The sequence below is a fragment of the Lutra lutra genome, chromosome X (assembly GCF_902655055.1).
Source record: "Lutra lutra chromosome X, mLutLut1.2, whole genome shotgun sequence".
In the NCBI taxonomy this organism is placed as follows: Eukaryota; Metazoa; Chordata; class Mammalia; order Carnivora; family Mustelidae; genus Lutra; species Lutra lutra.
In genome coordinates, this window is record NC_062296.1 from 65593125 (window position 1) to 65615750 (window position 22626).

General features: G+C 39.5%; 1 protein-coding gene across 1 annotated transcript in view; it reads left to right on the top strand.

Moving 5' to 3' along the window:
- The window catches only part of LOC125092050 (ferritin light chain-like), a 68145-nt gene extending 57821 nt beyond the window's left edge, over positions 1–10324 (top strand). Inside the window, exon 3 of the mRNA XM_047716301.1 lies at positions 8922–10324. Within this exon, the coding sequence (XP_047572257.1) occupies positions 8922–9358 (437 nt within the window). The 3' untranslated portion in view covers positions 9359–10324. The remainder of the gene's footprint in view (positions 1–8921) is intronic.
- The last annotated feature ends 12302 nt before the right edge of the window (positions 10325–22626 follow it).

Sequence of the window (22626 nt, forward strand, 5' to 3'; positions counted from 1 at the left end):
TTCCTTTTTAAAAGGGCGATATTAAGAGGGACCTGGCTCAGTCAGCTGAGGATCCAACTCTTGTTTTTGGCTCAGGTCATGATCTCAGGGTCATGAGATCAAGCCCCATGTCAGGCTTCATGATCAGCTGGAAGTTGGCTTGTGATTCTCTCTGTCCCTCTGCCCCTTGCACCCTTTTCTACCTATCTCTCAAATAAATAAATCTTTTTTTAAAAAGGGAATAATAATAATACCTACTTCTTAGGGCTATTATGAGCCTTAAGTGAATTTATACTAAAGTGCCAACCAAGAGTTGGGTGCCTGGGTGGCTCAAATGTTGGGCGTCTGACTTTGGCTCTGCTCATGGTCCCAGGGTCCTGGGTTTGATCCCTGTGTCAGGCTCCCTGTTCAGCGGGGAGTCTGCTTCTCCTTCTCTCTCTGCTCCTGCCCCCACTCGTGTTCTCTCTCTCAAATGAATAAATAAATAAATAAATAAATAAATAAATAAAAATCCTAAAAAAAATAAAGTGCCAAGAGCAATGCCTGACACAGCTTAAGAGCTATGTAATTGTGCATAAACTAAGTGAGTCAGTCAGCCTAACTCCAAAGCCTATGTTCTTGACTATTACACTGCCCTGGCAGGACTCTGATTTTCAGGATGTGAAGGGTGAGAGCTAGGCAGTGTAAATACTAACAAATAGTTAAGATATTAGGAGAGCAATCATTCCTCCATTGATTCATAAATATTTACCAAACCAAAAAAAAAATACAAATATTTACCCTTTCTATAAGTGCTAGGCATTTTTTCTAGGTAGTGGAGATTTTAAAAAAATGAACCAAACAGCCAAAGTCCCAGCCATCATAGAGCTTCTATTCTAGTGGGGAGACAGGTGATAAGCAAAATAATAAATAAATACCTAAATAATGTCAGGTAGTGGTAAGAGTTATGAAGAAAACAAAAGCATGACAAGGGCACAGGAAGCGATGGAGAAGGCTCTGCAGGGAAGTGGGGAGTGTGCACTACTTCAGGAAATACGGTCAGGAGAAGCCTTTCTGATGAAGTGACATTTGAGCAGAGACCTGAATGAAGTGGGAGGAGTCAGGCAACTATCAGGAAGATGGGGGCGCCTGGGGGGCTCAGTCGGTGAAGCGTCCAACTTTTGATTTCGGCTCAGGTCATGATCTCGGGGTCCTGGGATGGAGCCCCATGTTGGACTCCCTGGCTCAGTGGGGGTCTGCTTCTCCCTCTCCCTCTGCCCCTCCCCCTGCTTGAGCGCGCTCTCTCTCTCTCAAATAAATAAAATCATTAATAATAATAAATATATATATATATATATATATATATATATATAAAATCTGGAAGACAAGCCCAGTCAGAGAAAAGAGAGGGCAAAGCAGGCTCGTCAGAGTTGTCCCCCGTTGGGATACGTGGGCTACCCTCAGAATGAGAGGAGATCTTGGGTGAGGCAGTTTTCTTCAACAGAAGCCTTCTCCAAAGTGGGCTGACAGCTGAGGACCACCGTCCGGCAGCCCTCCAGGCGACTGGGGAAATGAGTGTTTCATTCCTGAAGGGCCCTCTGTCTGGTGGTACATGCCGGCTTCTACCATCTTGTATGTGCTTCATTTGCTTGTTCCATTTGGCTTACACATAGGGAAACAGATACTTGCCACCAAAGAATGGACGCTAAACAGCTTGAAAATGTCATTAAACTTCTTTTGCTGAAGGAGAAAGGTTGAAGTGAGACTTTGGATGTAAGTAGGTCAAAAGACAATGTAAATATTGGAACCTTGATTCCTGCATAACACGGGGGTAGGGGGGAAGAGCAGAAGTCGAAATCTGAAAGTTCTTTGGAAGGGAGTACTTGGCAGATGGGGGATTTTAAAATGTGATACCATGGTTTCTTTTGCAACTGGATAACACATCAGCACTGCCCACATGCTCTAGAAACCACGTGCGTGAAGAAGGCTGTCATTAGAGCTGAAAATTGCTTTGTGATTTTGGCAGTGGTTTGTGATCAGGCCAGGCTCAGATGCCCCATTTCTGAATTCTAACCAGTAGTGGCCATTACAGTGTGTTTTAGGAGATGGTTGCTGGAGATTGTGGGGGAGAAGATAGAATTCTCTGTCTTCTAAGGCATCTTAATTACGATTTTGGCAACCTAGGAGCCTTCAACTTAGTAAACTGAGCAGCCATTTCCACAGCAGAGAAGTAAGCTACTGTTTGACCCAGAGAGGGAGTTTTCAGCTGTTGTTTGTTGACCAAAGCCAAGGGAAACAAGATGACAGATTGGACAACCAGCACACCATGCAATTTATGCCCTTCACGGACTGTCAAACATTAATTTAATTTCATTTTAATCATTACCATCTGGTGCTTATATAGAGAGTCAGGCCCAGATAGATATTTCGTTATCTCGAACTGGTAAGCAGTGCTGTGTTTTGGCCTGCAGCCATGTGCATGCACCCTGAGGAGGGGGTGGGGGGACCACGGGAGGGGAGACTTGTACTGATGCCAAACATGCAGCCATCACGGGTTCCAGAGGCTGTAAATGGGACCTGTTGTCGGTGTGGCTCCTACCACGGGTCAGAGGCCCCTTCTCCTGTCCCACTCACGGAGGCATAAATGCCCAGTCGTGTCTCTGTATTCCTGGAACACTGGCAGAGAGGACTTGCCGCGGATGGTGTCTGAGTGAACGGGGATATCTGACTCTGTGGCTCAAATCTCTTGAGCAACTAAAGTGACCAGTAGCCACATTTAATTTGTTCATCAGGTAATTACTAAGCATTGACTATGAGGCTAAGGACTGGGATCAAATGACCTTTGTCATTTCATCATCCCTGAGAATCTGTGATTCTTTCCATCAGTCGTATTGCCAGGCCCAGCAGGGAATAAGGAAGAAATAAAAGGCAGCATCCCTGCCCTATGAGCGAACTCAGTCCCAGGAGGGATTTTGCTTTCTTCCCAGTCCTCAGGCTGCACCTCGAATTATTGGTGGCCAGTAGGGTGTGGAAGGATTGCTCATGAAGTCCCAAGAAAGTAGTGGAGGGAGCATGGACAGAGAAGCCATTCATTCTCTTGAATTTTAGTTTCTCGCTTATAAAATACCATGGTACCCAGCAGGCTGGAGGTTGCTACTCATCAAGCCAGCTCTGGCTTCACAGACAACACTGAGTCCCGTTCAATGCTTTGTGGACCAAGATCATATGATATATACTTGAGACAGGAGAGCAAGTTTTTCCTTTTCTTTGAAGATAGAAACGTCTTTTTTTTTTTTAACTTTTCTGCAGTGATTTTAAGTATATGCTCAGTGCCCCCCAAATCAGATGATATACAAAATTGAAAAGCAAATTGGTCACCCAAACATACAGACCACTGTTAACATTTTAGTATGTGTCTTTACACACACACACGTACACATACACACATATATTTACAAAAATGAGATCGTGTTATAGGTAATGAAAAGCAAAATCTCTTGCTGGGTGACTCCGTTCTCCAGCCAGATGTCAGCAGGACCAGAAGGAACATTGAGGGGCTTCAAGCAGGGGAAGGGAGGGTAGCATTGCAAAAGTTGCCACTTCAGATTTCAAGGCTGGATGTTCTTTCCAGCTCAAGCTAGGTCTGTCCAACCCACCTCTTGACAACCACTAAGGGCAGATTTGCCAGCCCTCCTGAAATATGATACCACTTCCATTTGGAATGTGAATCTTGTTTCTTTCTATGAAACATTACAATTCCACTTTTAAAAAGTAACAAAAAGTGCTTTTCTTTAGGGAGGGCTAAAGGACAAGTAAAGGTTAGAGGAAGTGGTCACAAGAGTTAAAATGGAGCATGATAAGAAAAGACAAAATCATTTCCTGCCTCACTTTCCTGACTAGACATATTTTGTTCTTTATGTTAAAAGAGAACACTATTCCATAAAGAACTCATTTTGATCCACACGCATCAAAATTAAAAGGATGTGTTCTTCAAGTATATTTCATCCCAGGTAAGGATGTGGTTGAAGTTGTCTCCTTGGGGGAACTCTACTTCCTTTTGGAAAGTGACCAGGGAGTAGAGCTTCATGGAGTCAGGCCATAAGGAGGAGTGGAAGAAGCCAGGCCCATTTCAGTGGAGAAGGGGAGTCTTAGGTTAGTGGAAAGGTGGGATGAACTAATCTCATATTCTTTTGAAAGTTATAACCTGAATGAAAGGATCAGACTTCTTGTGAGACAGAGAGCTGACATAAAAGATTTGAGAGGATGGAGAGGGAGAAGGAGTAAAGGCAGCTAATGTTTATTTAGCAGCTACTATGTGTCAGAGGTGGTATTAAATTCCTTATATTCTCTTATGTAATCTTTAGAGTAATCTTAAGAGGTAGATGATATTACTGTTATTTTATAGTTAAAGGGATTAAGACTCAGAGAGGTTAAATAATTTGCCCAAAGTTACACAGCCATTATTAAGTAGAAGAGGCTCCTCCCCCTACTTATTACAATCAAAATGTCTCCAGACATTGCCACATGTCTTCTGGGGAACAAAAATCATCCCTCGTTGAGAATCGGTGCTTGTTTGAGGTGCCCATGGGAAGTACAGGTTTTGCACCGTGGGCATGCGGGACTAGGCTGTAGACAAGTTTCTCAGCGTGCTTCAGAGTTTCCTGGGGGTTGCAAGTGGAATGAGAAGGAGGCTGTGTGTGTGTGTGTGTGTGTGTGTGTGTGTGTGTGTGTGTGTGTTGTGGGAGAGAAAAATGATGAACTCTTTCTGTTTTACTACTGTGCCTCGTGTCAAGCTGTCCCTTGTCTACAGTAGATGAACAGCCCGGAACTAAATCGTACCCCTTACTGGTCCTTTTTAAAAAAAATGACAAGCACACAGAGACCATTTTGCTGTTTGTATAACATCAGTTTTCAGGTGAGTTCAGTTTGGATGACAGGTTCTTAAGCAGCCATTTCACAGCCTGTCAGTTTCTGGGTTGTTAGGGACATTTTCACTTGTAAGTACTTCTGTGCAGCTATTAAACAAATCAGTATGTGGTTCCAATAGAAGGAGTGCTGTCAGTTACAGCAGAGGATCTGATAAAACATGCAAATACTTTCTTAGCTGGAGCTTTGGGTCTGCTTTGGCCTTGAATATGTGGGCCCTGGAGGGGAAATGAGACCCCTGAAAAGAGTTCCAGATTTTCAGTGATGGCAGAAGAGATTTCAGATGTAGACTCCAAAACCCCTGTATTCCCTATAAATAGAAGTAGCAAAGAGATATATGTATAAGTTAATACCTATGGTCATCTCTTCATTTCATTAGTTGGATTCATCATAAAAATCTGTTAATTGGGATTTCTCATTCCACTGTGCCTTCCAAAGTCAAGTAAGGAAGCAGGCTGGTGGTGGATACTATACAGACCCTGCCGGAACCCTGTCTGATCGCTTTAACTAGTTTGGTGTGCTCAGCACCCAGTTCCGGTGTGCTTTTCTGCTAATGACTAGCACCTGTGACCTTTGGCGTTCCCTTGGGTTACTGGAGTTTACTCACCTGTATAAAGACCATGGGAATTTATATTTCCCTGGGGACACCCATAGCGAATGGACAGGACTATGGAAATCCAGTTCCCTTGAAATAAACACTGGTTGTAATTTATACTCCAAAGCTAAACCTATTAGGAGATTATTAGGAAGCTCAGACTTTTCCTGAAATTGCAGCCTTGCTCCTTGGCTATCCTTTCTTTCTCTGTGCTACTCTCCCCACTCTCTTTTGGTCTCCCCCAGGAGCACTTTCCCAATAAATCACTTGCATAGAAATCTTCATTTCAAGGTCTGCTTCTGGGGAATCTGACCCAAGACATAAGCATTCCAAAGTCTACATTTAAGTGGGAGAGGAGATGAATTTATTATTCACATGGGATATTCCATAATCTTACCCTCACCTATAAAGTAGGTGTTCACTAGATGTTTCTTGCTGTAGTGGATGGTAACCTTGGGCTGGAGAGATGAGAAAACAAATAGACCTCTGCCGCCTAGGCACTGCTCCCCTTGCCTCCACAGCCGAGAAAGCCACAGAGGACCTCAGGAGCTGTTGTCAAATCTCAGTCAGGCAAGGGAAAGAAGAGAAGCTTCTTTTCCTCAAGTTTTAAATGAATTAGATCATTGTCACCCAAGGTTATGCCTCGGTGCTTTCATACTTGAAAGGACATTGCCGTTGAGAATAGTGATTCAACCGAACAAGTTGGTGGTGAGGAAACTTGGATCAAAAACCTATTAGGACCTGGTGATTCACAGACCTGTACCCCTGGGGATAAAAATATATTATATGTTTATAAAAAATAAAATTAATTAAAAAAACCTATTAGGATAGGGCACCTGGGTGGCTCAGTGGGTTAAGCCGCTGCCTTCGGCTCAGGTCATGATCTCAGGGTCCTGGGATCGAGTTCCGCATCGGGCTCTCTGCTCAGCAGGGAGGGAGCCTGCTTCCCTCTCTCTCTCTCTCTGCCTGCCTTTCTGTCTACTTGTGATCTCTCTCTGTCAAATAAATAAATAAAATCTTTTAAAAAAAAACTATTATGATATGTTGGCTAATTGAATTTCTTTAAAAAAAAAAACAAACCTGTTGGGATGAATCTGATACTAGGGTTTGAGAGGATTCCCACAATTTTACTACAAAATTCATTGACGATACAGCACTATTTTTGAATGCTTTCTACTTGTTTAGCAGTCTTTTCTCATGTGTTACATCATTTAATCCTTGTGGTATACTTATGAGATAGTAAGAGTCCCATTTTACAGGCAAGAAAGCTGAGGCTTGAAGAGCTTATGCTACCTACCTAAGGTAAGACTCACAGGAAGTGGCAAAGCTGGGATTTGAACCCACATTGGTCTGATTCTGACAGTTACGTGTTTAACCACCCATCAGAGTACATTGACTCTCTTCTCTCTAAAGTGATGAGGGAAGAAGGGTTTGTTAACATTTTCACAAGGCAGAAAACGATCTCATCTGAGAAGGTGTATATAGACATTTTTCACTTCCTAGAAAAATAAAGAAATATATAGGAAATTGAAATATATTCAATGAGCCCGACATGCTATAATACAGATAATATGTTATATGGTGAAGTTTTCTCTAAGCTTAGCATTTTCTTATTACAAGGTCAGTATGATGATTAATGGTTTATGCACAAGGTAGAAAATGAACATTCTCTTTGCAATCATTTGGAGGATATTCCATCTTGTATAATTTATTTCCTATGTGAGTAGGTGCGAGGATTGTTCTTGGGTTTGAGTTTTTGTTTTTCCCCCTACTCTTCACCCCCAGCCTCTTTTTTGCCCTAGAACCAAGGCCAGAAAGGCTGCAGAACTACTGCTGTTTTACCCAGTTCCCTCCACGATTGAAAAATGTGCTATTCCGGAATTCTAACAGTTTTTGCAAACTTCAAATGCAACACGAGAACATTTTTGGACAACAACCCTCCATGAAAAAAATTTACAATGTATCCTGTATGTAGATATAGGATATGTGCTCATATTTTAGCTTAAGCAGTGAACAGGGACTGCAGAACTCTTTTTTGAAATTTTAAAATGTTGGTTTCCAGCAACATAGAAAATAAAATTTGAAAGTAACTTCAAAAGAATGAATTTTTATTTTCATTTAGAAGTAGGTCCAAGGTTTAGAGCAAAACTCTCTTCTCTGGGTTCAAATATTGTTTACTCTGAACAGAATATGCCTTCCTGTTTGATAGAAAACACATGAAAGTGTTCTAATAGTGAAACAGCCTTAGGCAAGTGGTATTTAGGAAAATAAAAAGCTAAGCATGAAATCACAAACCTGGAAGAGACCTTATGAGAACATCTAGTTCTGCCCTCATCTTCTGACTGAGAATAGCTAACTCTTCCTATACGGGTTATTTTCTATTCCGGTAGGATTCATAAGTCTACATTTTCACCTTTAGTGCTCTTTCACATGACATGTTTCAGTTAATGGTGGAGTATCTGGGTAATCACAAGAAGCCCCAGTACCCAACAAGACACCCGGCACATAAATAGTATTCAGCTGAACTTCTATTAAAAGGAACAAATGCATCAACACATGAAAAAAAAAATGAAGGCTGAATAGTAGAAAATTTAATGGGATTCTTAGTGTGAGATCAATTAATAGAATGGAAATGAATTATGTCCCAACTCAATGTCTTGCAAGCTCTCTCCATTTCTCATTCTACAGTGTGGATCTTGAACTTCTTAATAAGTAAGATGACCATGTAATGTATATTCCAAACAAGAATGCTTTTGAGTGTGAAAGGGGGCACTATTTATTTTTTTATTAGGTAACACAAAGACAAGACTGCTCAGGGCAAACTGGAACTAACAGTCACCCTTTCAATGAGGAATTAGTAACAGGAAACAATATATTCCTATAGATTCTAAAATAAGAAACAAAGGAGTTTCAAATCACAAATGAAGAAATGAATTTTGGAGGAGCTTCACTATCAATATTTAATGTTCTAACCATGGACCTTCTTACCTCATCTTGGAATTATGGGAAGAACTGGGGCAAAATGAGAGATAAAGACTTGTTTCTCATAATTAGGAAAGAAATAAGAATTCAATTCTTATCAAAAGCTAAACTCAGAGTGCACACAGTGGCCCCCTAGAACCGTGTCTTAGATTGAACAGACTGGATGCTCCTGCCCCTTCTCCACCTCCTCGTATCCCTGAGGACCTCTCACCACCCTCAAGCCCCTCCCCTTCCATGAGCAACTTCTGGTGGAATCATCTTGTTGGCTAACCCAGACTTCAATTTCTGGGACCAGCAAACATCACGTTCTCTGCTTAATTAGCTCCCCACTGCACACCAACCATGAGCGACCATATCTGCCAGAATTTTTCTGCCAAGGTGGAGGCCGCACTCCAGCACCTGGTCAACCTGCATCTGCAGGCCTCCTCCACCTACCTCTCTCTGTGCTTTTATTTTGAAGGTAACGATGTAGCTCTGAAGGGCATGGGTCGCTTCTTCCAAGAGTTGGCTGAGGAGAAGCAGGAAGGTGCCCAGTGCCTCTTGAAGATGCAAAACCAGTGGAGCGACTTCCCCGTCCTCCCGGATGAGCAGAAGCTGTCCGAAGTTGAGTGGCTTAGCAGCGTGGATGCGATGGAAGCCGCGATGGTCTTGGAGAAGAGCCTGAACCAGGCCCTTCTGGATCTGCATGCCCTGGGTGCTGCCAACGCAGATCCTCGTCTCTGTGATTTTCTGGAGAGCCACTTCCTGGAAGAGGAGATGAAGCTCATCAAGAGGATGGGTGACCATCTAACCAACCTCTGCAGGCTGGCCAACCCCCAAGGGGGGCTGAGTGAGTATCTCTTTGGAAAGCTTACCTTGAAGTCTAACGAGGAGACTCCAGAGCCCAGCAGCCTTTGAGCAACCCGTCCACCTGCCTTCCCTGGTGTCGAGATTTCTGCTGGAGCCTCTTTCTCCAGCCAGGAGGCAACTTTTTAACCATGATGAAACCCTTGTCCAAGTTGTGAGATCAAATAGAAACAAAAAAGTTCTTTGTGCTGAGGGGGAAAAAAAACTAGGCTGCAGGGGGTGGGGGGATATGCAGAACAGGATGGAGGATTTGTAGTATGTTTAATTCTCTAGATTTTCTAAAGAAAATGTACCTAACTTTTGTGAATTGTCTGTGTACGTTGAGGATCTATGTTTTCTGTGTCAAGAAAAATTATCTATTTTATCTTATCTATTCATAAGATGCATACAATTTTAGAGGTTTTAGAATTTCTCTGAAACCATTCTCGGTACTAGACTAAGCTTTATTGTTTTAAAATTCACCTTTGATTTTGCCTAGCAGAGGAGATAGCTGAGTACCTTGACCATATCATCTTGTGCCCACCCCCAACCCTCAAACTCATGATAAAATCAATTTTCCTGGTTTTTAAGTTGCTGTGATGCCATCTGGTATATTGAATATAATAAGAAAAAGCCCTGCGAAATTCATCTTTGTGTCTCCAATTAGGTTGCTACTGAGAACACTGATTATTACATCATGCACTGACCTCTTTAGGAAGCCTCTCAGGAGAAATTTCTTTCTGGCCTTAGTATTAGGAATAAGAGTTCTTTGCTTGGGTAATTGGTTTGTTTTTGTTTTATGGACACTGTAAATGATGTAACTAATTAAGTTTCCGTTTCTGACTGCCTGTGAGAAAGCTTAGAGCGAAATTTGTGGTCCACCCAGAGTAAAAAAGTAGGATTGTATGAGCATTTTTACACAGGCTTCATCTCTGATTCTGCTGTTACTAATTTCTTGGTGTATGTTATGGATCCTTTTAAGTCATCTTAAGCCCTTTCTAGAACAAGGTTGTGTATAAATAGATAAATAAACTTTAAATATGCTGATTAAAAAATGGCTCTGCAGTTCATTTCAGAGAAAAGAGAAGATAACTTTAAGGAAACACTAACAGAGCCCAAGTGATTAGAATGGAGGTGGGTCGGATGGAGGTTAAATTCCAGAAGCCAAAAGAAAGAGAAGCAGTAAAATGTGGCATTCTTTTTTTTTTTTTTTAAAGATTTTGTTTATTTATTTGACAGACAGAGATCACCAGTAGGCAGTGAGGCAGGCAGAGAGAGTGAGAGGAGGAAGCAGGCTTCCGGCTGAGCAGAGAGCCCGATGCGGGGCTCGATCCCAGGACCCTGGGATCATGACCCGAGCTGAAGGCAGAGGCTTTAACCCACTGAGCCACCCAGGCACCCCAATATGGCATTCTTTTAAAAAACGTTCTTCATTTTTCTGGTGAGTTCTTTTCTGTGAAATCTGTACATTTGTGTCCCACAGATACCAATATAATAATTGTGTATTATTTTCCTTGCACTTTGCAAACCTGGAATTATAACTTGTTCTCAAACCACAGAAGTGAAAAAAATCAATTCTTTTCCTACAGCACCTTTCCTTCCTGGAGCAGGAAGACCAAAGGCATACTATCATTTCTTTTATCTTACAAGGGTCAGAAGCATACGAAGAATATTTTACAGAGATTGGGACAATTTTTCTGCTCAGTTAAGGAGAAAACCTTATCTTCCTGTTTTCATGCAAAGTTTTTTGATAATAAAAAAGAATATACTGGAAAAGTTATTCCTGAAGAAAGGAATTTTGCCCATTTGCTTGTAGTTGGCAGTAAGAGATATAAGGAAGCAGTTAACATTTTTCAGATTTGAATTAAAGCTTGGATCTCTGTACTTAAAATATACACTTAAAATTATTTTGAAATTAGTGATCAAACTAAACACATTAATCAGAATGAAAAAAAACACCTAATATTGTGAAATCAATTAAATGACTATAATCTGAGGTAGATTATTTAGGAAGAAAGATACAAACATTTATTTCCAAATAATCACATTATATTTGTCATTACTTATTAGTGTCCTTCAATGTCAAGAATGAGGCCATAAGAGGAAGCTTTATGAAGTCTCCCAGATAGGCTGAAATTATCTTTGGTCATCACATAATTCTTGGAAAATAGCAACTTGCAGGGCAGACAATAAATGATTCAAAGACATATGGACAACATATTAGTTTTGCTTTTAAAAATGACAAGGTTCTTGGCAAGTTTATTTGTGGAAAAATGAGGAGTGGATAACATTAAAACTCTAGAGATTAATTTGGAAACAGGTCCCACAGTGATTTCCTTTATGGCTAACCACACAGTGTGTGTGTGTGTGTGTGTGTGTGTGTGTGTGCATACTTGCACAGAGTTATAATAAATGATTCCTATAGGCTATGACAAAATTCCTTATATCAGGGGGGTGTGGGTGGCTCAGTCGGTTAAGCGTCTGCCTTTGGCTCAGGTCATGATCCCGGGGGGGGGTGGGTTTGCTTCTCCCTCTCCCTCTGCCCCTTCTCCCCCCCCCACCCAGCTCGTCCCCTCTCTCTCTTTCTTTCTCTCTCAAATAAATAAATAACATCTTCAAGAAGAAGAAGAAGTATGAGGCCTAGGACATAAAGGTCTTCTGAGAATGGCTGCAGGCACACTCTGCCAGATCTAAAGTGTTCAGTTTCTTGTCTCAGTACTTAGAGTTTTCATGTAGCTCCCGTTCCCTGGTAGGCCCTTCATAACCCTCTTCACCAAATCAAACTCAGTCTACCTTTCAGCCTTGTTTAAATTTACCTTCTGTGGAATCTTTCCTGATGAACCTGATCCACTCCTTTGGCAAGGATTCATCTTCTCTTAGTTGTGTTATGATACCCACTAGATTAAAGGCAAGTTGGGATCTGAAATACAGGTAGCATGGTGGTTGACCAATGGGCTCTGGGCCAGACTGCCGGTGTTCAAATCCTGCCTCTACTCTCACTCATTATAGTCTAGTCTCTTCACCTTTCTTGGTCCCAGCTTCCTCATCTGACAAACTGGACAGGATTATGATAAGGACAGTACTATCCAACTCATAGATTTTAGGGAAGATTAAGAAACAGAGAATAAAATCTCTACGATGTGGCTCAGCACATGCTAAATACACAATAATTATTAGCTATTCTTATCCGCTGACTTTGTAAACCAAAGAGCTTCGTAAAGAGCTATGATAGCAACATCTCAAGTTTGCTTCTTGGTTTTAGAAAAGTAGACAACTGTAGATTCTAGAATCTTCCTTAATGTCATTCCTCTCTCTAAGTAGGCCCTATGTGTAGAAGTAAAATGTAGGAACTTTCTCATTTCTTAGATGTGATGTTCAATGAGTAGGAAGGGGGAAAAAATGAAGGACAACCATTCTCTCTTCAGCCAGATAAGTGAAGCCACCTTATTGAGGACCTGGGATTAATTGTTTTAATTACCATGCTGCTAAAAACAGGCATGACAGCATTTTAACCTTTCTCTCAGGAAGGACAAGCCACACAAAGGGGTCATTTCAGAGCTGAAACTAATTAGCTGCTGGCTGCTACACTTTGCATAGTTTCCAATTCTTGGGAGTCTTCTCTGCCCACTCTTCACCCACACATCCTCCTCCTTCCACTTCATGGTAGCCTTGGATATTCAGCATGAGGGAGCAGAGACTGAATAGGCTCAGTCAAAACCCCAGGCATCACTGAGGCCTTGAACTTCTTTATTCTAGGGCCTGTTGAAAACTCTAGTTTTGGGGGGAAACTGTGCAGTTGACTGTTTCTGTCCACAGAGATGTATACTCTTAAAGGGTTGGGCTAAAAATGCTACTTATTTTGAAGAGGAAAACATTTTTACTACATTCATGTCATGTCATTTATCTCCCTAAGCCATTTATCTACCTTGATGAATAATTTAATCCTCACAGTAATAATGAAGCAGGCACTAATACATGGGGAATTTGATGGGGTCAGGGGGCAACACATTAGGAAAGAGTTTTGAATTAATAAAAGGTTTCAGCTAAGTATAAATTCTTTAGGAAGCAGACATCTTCCTTGGGATTTTAGCAATTCTGATGGTTAAATTAGGGATCATAAGAAGAAACAGAGATAAGTTTACATTTCACCGGGAGACCTCAGAGACCCCCACCTGCACAAGGTGTCCAGTTGAAGTGTGGGAGATGTGGGTAGAGGTGATTACGCTGGGATTTAGAATCAAGCACAGACACCTGCTAAAAATTCATACCTTGAGTCTAATAATGAGAGAACATCAGAAAGATCCGAATGGAGGGGTGTTCTACAAAACAACTTATCTGTAATTCTCAAAAGCGTGAAGGTCAAGAAAGGCAGAGAAAGACTGAGGAATTGTCCCTAGTTAAAGAACTACAAAGCATTAACAATGAAATGCATGAGCCTGGGTTGGATCTGTGTAGGCGAGAAAAAAAATGAATAATATTTTCATTTGATATGGTATTTTACCTACATTAAATTTCCTGATTTGAGTAATTGCATGGTAGTTAAGAGGCAGAATGTTTTTCCTTGTAGAAAACACACACTATAAAGTATTTAGGGGTGGCTGGGTCCACTTTGTCCATGTTGCATATAGTTAAGAAAGAAATCTGGGAGTCTGTATGAGGGGTAAACTGATGTTACAATGTTTCTGTAAGTTTGAAATTGTATCTAATTAAATTGTCCCACAAAAGTCAATCACAGATAATTTAGTCCTTTAACTACTGCATATAGCATAGTACCTAACTTATACTGAGTGCTCAAAAGTAATTCGTTGAATAAATCTGTAATAGCTTTCAGATGACCCTGTGAACTTAAATTTCTAGTCACAGGGCTTCATAAACAATTTAACTACTGGAAAATTCCAAATCATTTTTCTTCCTGAATATAAATTATATACTTACATATTTCTTATCTCTCATCCCCAAAAAGGATGTCAACAACTTTTTTTTTAAAAGAGTGGCCAGAACAGAGAGGCGAGGAAAAGGAAATCTTATCATTTTATCACTACATGAATGATAGTGCTGCTGGATTGAGTATTTTAATTTTTTCAGACCTTATAGGTTTTTTTTTGTCTTCCAAGGAGAATCTGGGCTACTTGCTTTTCCAGTGAAAAAATTCTTTCTTGCTTCTATTATATGCCTTTAGTACTAGGCAGAACTTCAGGATTTAAACTCCCATCAATCTGAAATGTCATAGAGCAGGATGGAAGATTCAGTTTGATTTTCCTTTTTATTCCCTTCTTTTCAATTCTCATTCCACACTTGTGAATACTAACAGCTCCTGTACTTAGAACCTTTCTTTTGGGCCTTCCTTTCCACTCATTACAAAGAGCATTCTCTGATGTTCTAAACTTACTGGAGGTTTATAACTAGACCCCAGTATTATTATAAGCCTGTCAAATGTGTTCATAGCCAGCCCATTTTGTTCTGTGGGACATCAACAGTCTCACAGAATACCGAACTCAGATACAGTTACTCTGCAATCATGATAAAATGAAACAAAATGAGGAGGTCATTTCATAATTTTGTCTAAGCACAGACAAAATCAGTGACCATACCTTCACAAAATACCCAGTAATAGCATTGCCCATGCTTTCTGACAGCATCTAATCTCGAGCAAATCTCTGCTTCCTTTGTCCCTCCCAAAATCATCTATCAAAAGCCCAAATCTTATCATAGTCTCTTTCAAACATACCCTTGTTGAGATACCCCAAAGTCCCTCATGGTGTGTGTTCTCTTTCTGCAATAAGTAAAATTCTGCTTTGTTTAATTATGGGTGTGTTTTTTGATTTTTTAAAATTTATTTTTTAAGTATAGTTGATATACAATGTCGTATTTGATTCAGGTGCACTAGTGATTCAATAATTCTGTAAGTTATTCAGTGCTCACCACAATAGGTAGAGTTACCACCCGTCATGATACAACACTGTTATTAAATTATTGACTATATTCCCTATGCTGTACTTTTCACTCCTGTGACTTACTTATTTTATAACTGGAAGTTTGTACCTCTTAAGCCCCTGGACCTATTTTGTGCATCCCTCACCTCCTTCTCCTTTGGCATCCCTCAGTTTCTTCTCTATTTATGGGTGTTTCTGTTTTTCTTTGTTTTGTTTTTTAAGTTCTACAGTGAAATCCTATGGTATTTGTCTTCTCTGTCTGACTTATTTCACTTAGGATAATGCCCTCTAGGTTCACCTGTTGTTCTAAATGGCAAGATCTTGTTCTTTTTATGAATGAGTAATATTTCAGTGTGGGGGGGGAGGTATACACCACATCTTCTTTTTCCATACATCTGTAGATGGGCACTTAGGTTGTTTCCATATCTTGGCAATTGTAAACAGTGCTGCAATGAACATAGCGGTGCATATAGCTTTTCAAACCGTGTTTCCATGGTCTTTCTATTCTTAATGTTTTGAGGAACTTCCATACTGTCTTCCGCATTGGTTGCACCAACTTGGATTGTGAATGGGGGTTCACAACAGTCAACAGGGGTTCCTTTCTCTCCACATCCTTGCCAACACTTACATCCTGTCTTTTTAAGTCTCATCATTCTGACAGGTGTAAAGTGATATCTTATTGTGTTTCTGATTTATAGACATTTCCCTGATGACTAGTGATGTGAGCAACTTTTCGTGTATCTGTTGGCCATCTGGATGTCTTCTCTGGAAAAATGTCCATTCAGGTCTTCTGCACATTTTTAAGCTGGATTATTCTCTTTTTTTGGTGTTGAGTTGTTTAAGTTCTTTATATATTTTCGATATTAACCCATTAGCAGATTTATCATTTGCAGTCACCTTCCCTCATTCAGTAGACTGACTTGTCGTTTTGCTGATCGTTTCCTTTGCTGTGCAAAAGCCTTTTATTTTGGTGTAGTCCCAGTAGTTTATTTTTGCTTTTGTTCTCTCTTGTCTCAGGAGACATATCCACGAATATGTTGCCAAGGCCAACATCAAAGAGACTACTGTTTATATTTTCTTTCAGGAGTTTTAAGTTTCAGGTCTCACATTTAGGTCTTCAGTTCATTTTGAATTTATTTTTGTGTATGGTTTTAAAAAAGTGGCCCAGTTTCATTCTTTTACATGTAGCTCTCCAGTTTTCCCAACATCATTTATTGAAGAGACCGTCTTTTCCCTGTTGCATATTCTTGCTTCCTATCATAGATTAATTGACCATGTAAGTGTCAGTTTATTTCTGGGTTCTCTATGCTGTTCCACTGACCTATGTGTCTATTTTTGTGCAAGCACTATAGATGTGTTTTTGGTCATCTTTGCCTGAAGGACAATGACACCCTATTCTGGGGGAATATGCTCTACTCAAACTATAAGTATTTGAGCGGTATTATCAGAAGTGTCCAAAGCAGGTATGTCCAACCTCTTGTTTCACATAATCAGGAAGTATTTATTGGTCATGTTCATTTACTCATTCAAAAAATATTTGTTAAGCATTTGCTCTATACCAGGCACTGAACTAAGTGCTGCAGATAAAGAAATGTATGATATGGTTTACTTTCTCAGTGAGCTCACATTCTGGTAGTCAAGACTAACACATAAAAATATAGCTTCAGTACAATGTGATAAATTGTGTAGTAGAGGTGAGAGTCAGGTAGTGGTTTGCAAAAGAGGACAAGATTACTCTACTTGGGTGGAACCTGGAACACTTTGTGAAAGAAGAGTTACTTAGCTCATCTTGAAAGATGATAGGTGTTGACAAGGGAATAAAAGATATTCTAGGCACTTGAGGTAAATGGAATAACTGAAGTGCCTGAAATGAGAAAGTGGGCCACAGAGAGAATTCTGGAGAGAACATCTGGGCAAGGCCTAGGTCATCATGGTGGACTTAGTGGATTTAATTTTGCAGTAGCAAGGAGCTTGCCAGAATTTATGGAGGAAGCAATACATATACAAGCTTTGGCCCATGCATTCAGAGTTTCTGTTCCTGTTAGTGAATGAAACTGACACATAAAAAACAATCACAAGCAATATAGAATAAGAGCACCCACGTCCTCTTCATCTACCCTGGAAATTGTTTGTAAATCGTTCCCATACAACCCCTTGCCAAAGGGCACTCTGGCCGTGGGAGTACACTTGGTCTGTATGTGGGAGAGTGGAGAAGTGCCCAGTGTTAACTCTCATCCCTTTCCTCACAGTGACCTTGAACTGATAAGGGATGGAAGTTAGCATTTAAATATCTCAGTGTCCTCAGCTCTCAGTAGGACGATTCTGAAGCATGTTTTACAAAGTATCTCAGGAAGTACTCAGTGAGATGGAGACTGGGTTGCCCACAGCAGTAACCCTTTCCTTCCTTCCTTCACTTTGCTTCCGGAGATCACACTTTTTCTCCCAATAAACTACTTATACCCAAACCTTTGCTCGGGGTCTGCATTTTCACAACCACAAACTAAGACAAAAATGAAGGAATAACTCATGTGTTATAGTCTCTATTGGCTCTAGGAAGTTCTGGAAAGCCCCATTATTTTCTACTTTTACCCTCTAACCAGTATGCCTCCCTCTTCTGCCCATCCCCCACCTTGCCCCTAGATAACAGTCTACACTTATGGTATTGATGGCTCTGGGCGAAAGCTCTGATTCCCATGCAAAACTGCTGTTCTTACTCTGCTCTCAGCCAGGCAAGTGAGTTGGCTGCCTTTCAACTTTCAAATAAATTGTCACATTTAGGGGGGCCACTGAGACCATTACCAGCCACTGTAACTTCTAAATATTCATAAGTACAACAGCTGGGGCTTGGTAAACACATTTTTCCAGATGGTGGTCACTTGGAATTCTCTGAGTAATGACAGCCTTAGTACTGGAATCAACTACGGATTTATTCATCTAAACATCCAGGTCATGGACACACTGAGACTTGAGAAGAACGTTTGTGCCTATTTCTCTGAAGCAAATATTAATGAACCGGATTTCTATTCTTGAGTCAGCTCATATTCCAATTATTATTAGCATTGTATTGTATTTAGCATGACACCTGCTGCAAAGAGGATCATGTTTCTTTATGCCTGTAAAAACAATTTAAATCTCTGTGAGCAGTCAAAATTTGACATTAAATCTGTTCCTATAACAGCATTGACTGGAAAATCTTTTGTGGCATGATGAGATAGAGTGAGAAGTAAAACCAAAAAAAAAAAACAAATTGGAATATGATGCCTTTTGAAATGACTGGCCAAAAACTAGGAAGAACTTCTAAAGTATTTATTAAAAAAACAATTTAGCAAATTAGCAGATTATAAAATCAACATATAAAAATCACTATTTTGATTGGTGGTAAATGGATATATACTTTTCTTTAAATGGGTATATAGTTTATTAAAACTCATTGAACTATACACTTAAAATCTGTGCATTTTGTTGCATATAAATTATACCTTAATAAAGTTGATTAAAATTAATCATCTTGAAATATACCAATGGTAACGTGTTAGAAAATATAATGTATGTGAAGACCCATTTAAAACAGCAAAGAATAACTGGAAGCCTGTATCACCTGAAATTAATGTAATGTGTATTAACTACTCAAATAAAAAAAAATAAATGAAAAGAGCAGAGAATAATCCAAAATAAATAAAATATAATTCCTAGGTGAAAACTTATTTTTAAAAGTCTAAAACCTATATGGGAAAAATTATAAGACACTTCTGAAATACACAAAAACACACATGAAAAAATAAAAAGACATACTATGTTCTGAGTTAGGAAAACTTATTGTCACTAAGGTATCAATTGCTCTTAAGTTAACTTCTAAGTTCGCATACTGACTGAATATTTAATAGTATTAAAGAATTATTGTTAATTTTTAATGATAGTGATATTGCAATTATATTAAAAAGAATTCTTACTTTTTAGAGATCCATTTTGAGATATTTATGAATAAAATAATATGATTATCTGAGATTTGCTTTAAAAAAAACTCTGGTGGTGGAGAGAGGGGAGAAGTGGTTTAGAATATATGTGAATCACAATGGCCATGTGTTGATAATTGTTGAAACGTTGTAATGGTGTAAGGGAGTTCATTATACTACTGTTCTTACTTTCCTGTATGTTTTTAAATTTTCATATTAAAGAGTTAAATAACATGTAATGTAATCTGTTTTTAAATAAATCAAGTTCTATTTACAGATATTATAATTTTCCATTTCTCCTTTTAGAATAATCAAAATATAAATCAGTGTTTCCCAAGACCAAAATGAAAAGAAAGAGAGGAAGGAAAAAGAAAGGGAGGGAGGGGGAGATGGAGGGACAGAAGGAGGCAGAGAGGGGTAAGAAAAAACATAGGTATATAACTGTGTGTGTGTGTGTGTGTGTGTGTGTGTGTGTGATTAAATAAAGGTAGAATATAGTGCAGATTTTTTCTGTTTTTATTTATTGTCATTTTTATTTTCATTGAAGTATAGTTGACACACAGTGTTACATTAGTTTCAGGTGTACAATGTAGTGGAGTGGTTCAACAACTCTGTATGTTACGCTATGCTCTCCATGAGTGTAGTTACATCTGTCACCATTACTGTCACTATTACTTATGCTGTACCCTTTATCCCCATGACTTAGTTATTCCATAACTGGAAGCCTATTCCCCCCACTCCTCTTTACCTATTTTGTTTATCCCCCTACCCCCCACCCCTCTGGCAACAAGCGGTCTGTTCTCTATATTTAAGAGACTATTTCTGCTTTTTTGTTTGTTTGTTCATTTGTTTTTTAGATTCCACATATAAGTGAAATCATATGATATCTTTCTCTAACTTATTCCACTTAGCATAGTACTCTAGCTTCATCTATGTTGTTGTAAATGGCAAGATCTTTTCCTTTTTTATGGCCAAGTAATATTTAATTATATATTAATATATATGTATAATTTATATTTATATAGATATAGATATATATATGTGTGTGTGTATATATATATATATATATATATATATATATCACATTTTCTGTATTCATTCATCTATCAATGGACGCTTGCATTGATTCCATATCTTCTTTATTGTGAATAGTACTATAATAACAGAGGTTCATAAAGCTTTTCAAATTAGTGTTTTTATTTTCTTTGGATACATGCCCAGTAGTAGAATTACTGGATCACATGGTATTTCATTTTTAATTTTTAGAAGAACCTCCATACTGTTTTCTATGATGGCTGCACCAATTTACATTCCTACCAACAGTGCACGAGGTTTCCCTTTTCTCCACATCCTTGCCAACACTTGATATTTCTTGTCTTTTTGATTCTAGCAATTCTGACAGGTGTAAGGTGAGATCTCATTATGGTTTTGATTTGCATTTCTCTGATAATGAGTGATGTTGAGCAGTTTCCTTGTGTCTGTTGGCCATCTGTATGTCTTCTTTGGAAAAAGTCTATTCAGGTCCTCTCCCCATTTTAAATCAGATTATTTGTTTTTCTTGGTGTTGAATTATAAGTTCTTTATATATTTTTGATATTAATCTCTTCTCATAAATATCATTTTCAAATATCTTCTTCCAGTCAGTAGATTTCCTTTTTCATTTTGTTGGTGGTTTCCTCTGCTGCGCAAAAGCTTTTTATTTTGGTATAGTGCCAATAGTCTATTTTTGCTTTTGTTTCCCTTGCCTGAGGAGATGTGGCTAGAAAACTGTTGTGACAGCCGATATTGCACATATTTTCTTACTCTTGTAGATGCACAGTATGCATTAGCCACTGATTCTTAATCAGGCGAACATCAGAACTATCCAGAGAGTGATTTTTTTTTTCTGATTCTCTAGGTCTGGGTGGGGCCCAATCATCTGTGGTTTTTAAAAGTTCCCCAGGTGATTCTAATGTGTGTGTGTGTGTGTATATATATATATTGCCTAGAAAACTTCTGCCATCAAAAAACTTGTTTGATATTGCTTACCTTGATATTTCCTTAAGTTACATGACCAAGGATCCCTTTGATCATATAACACCTGTTTAGATCTACCCAAACCAGTGTTAGTAACAGACTGCCCAATGCAAGTTGAGGCTTCCCTGAAGGCTATCTAAACAGTCGCGTTTTGAATTGCACTATTTCTGAAACATCTTCAGACTGTAAAATTTGCAGTTTCTAAGGCACAGGTTTCTAGGGATGAAAAGTGATTACCCACATAATTAAGTCATGCCTTTGTATCCATCCAAATGATTCCATCAATTAATAATATACTGATAATTTAAATGTGTGCTTAGTCCATATTTTTGGCAGTTTTCTGTCTCCCAAACCCACTCCCCTATCTCACCCTCACCTTTCAGCTCCAATACTTCACCTGAGTTAGATCAGTAAAATCTTTCCATCGTCTTTATCAGTCTTTAGTGGAAGAAATAGAATTTGTGGAACCACCTTAAAAAATAGGCCCTGCCAATAGAATATTTATAGCTTTCACAGAGAAAGTTGAAGAAAATTGCTTTCTATTGACCCCCCCTCCCAATTAAAAAGCAAATGTCAATGGGAACAGAGCCCTTTGGGAATTAATGGTTGTTGCTAGGGGTGACCAACCATTCTGGCTTGCCAGTAACTGAGCTGTTTCCTGGGACACAGGACATTCAGTGCTAAAATGAGAACAATCTCAGACAAATCAGGACAGTTGTTGTCAGCCACTGAAAGGATAAAGAAAAAGATGGAAAAGGTGTGTATTTTTCCCCGTGGGTCATTATGCAATTGCCTTTATGTTCTGGACTATTTCTACTGTTACTATCATCGTGGCTGGCTGTGCCTAAATGTTGTCCGTCCCATTGTATTACCTCTTCTTGCTGTGAAAGTTGGAGGGCTGCATTTTTTTAAAGATTCTATTTATTTATTTGACAGAGAAAGAGAGATCACAAGTAGGCAGAGAGACAGGCAGAGAGAGAGGGGGAAGCAGGCTCCCTGTTGAGCAGAAAGCCCGATGTGGGGCTCGATCCCGGGACCCTGAGATCATGACCTGAGCCGAAAGCAGAGGCTTAACCCACTGAGCCACCCAGACACCCCGAGGGCTGCATATTTTTAAATTTTACTTCTATCTTTTCTGCATTTTAATCTGTCATCCCATGGCAACAAGAGGAATAAAGAGTTGGAGAAAGCATCCTTGGCCGATATCCATTTCCGTGACAGCTGTGCTATATGTGGGTGGAGATGCAGGGGCAGAGACAGGCACATGTTGGGAAACATGATGTTGACTGGGAGACGCTGAACATATCTTTGCTTATCATTGTGCAGTAAGCCAGCTGGTGCCTGATTTGCATTGCCCCTTCTTGGTGGATTAATTGATCGAAGCAAGCACCATTGCCCCTTCTTGGTGGATTAATTGATCGAAGCAAGCACCAAACCG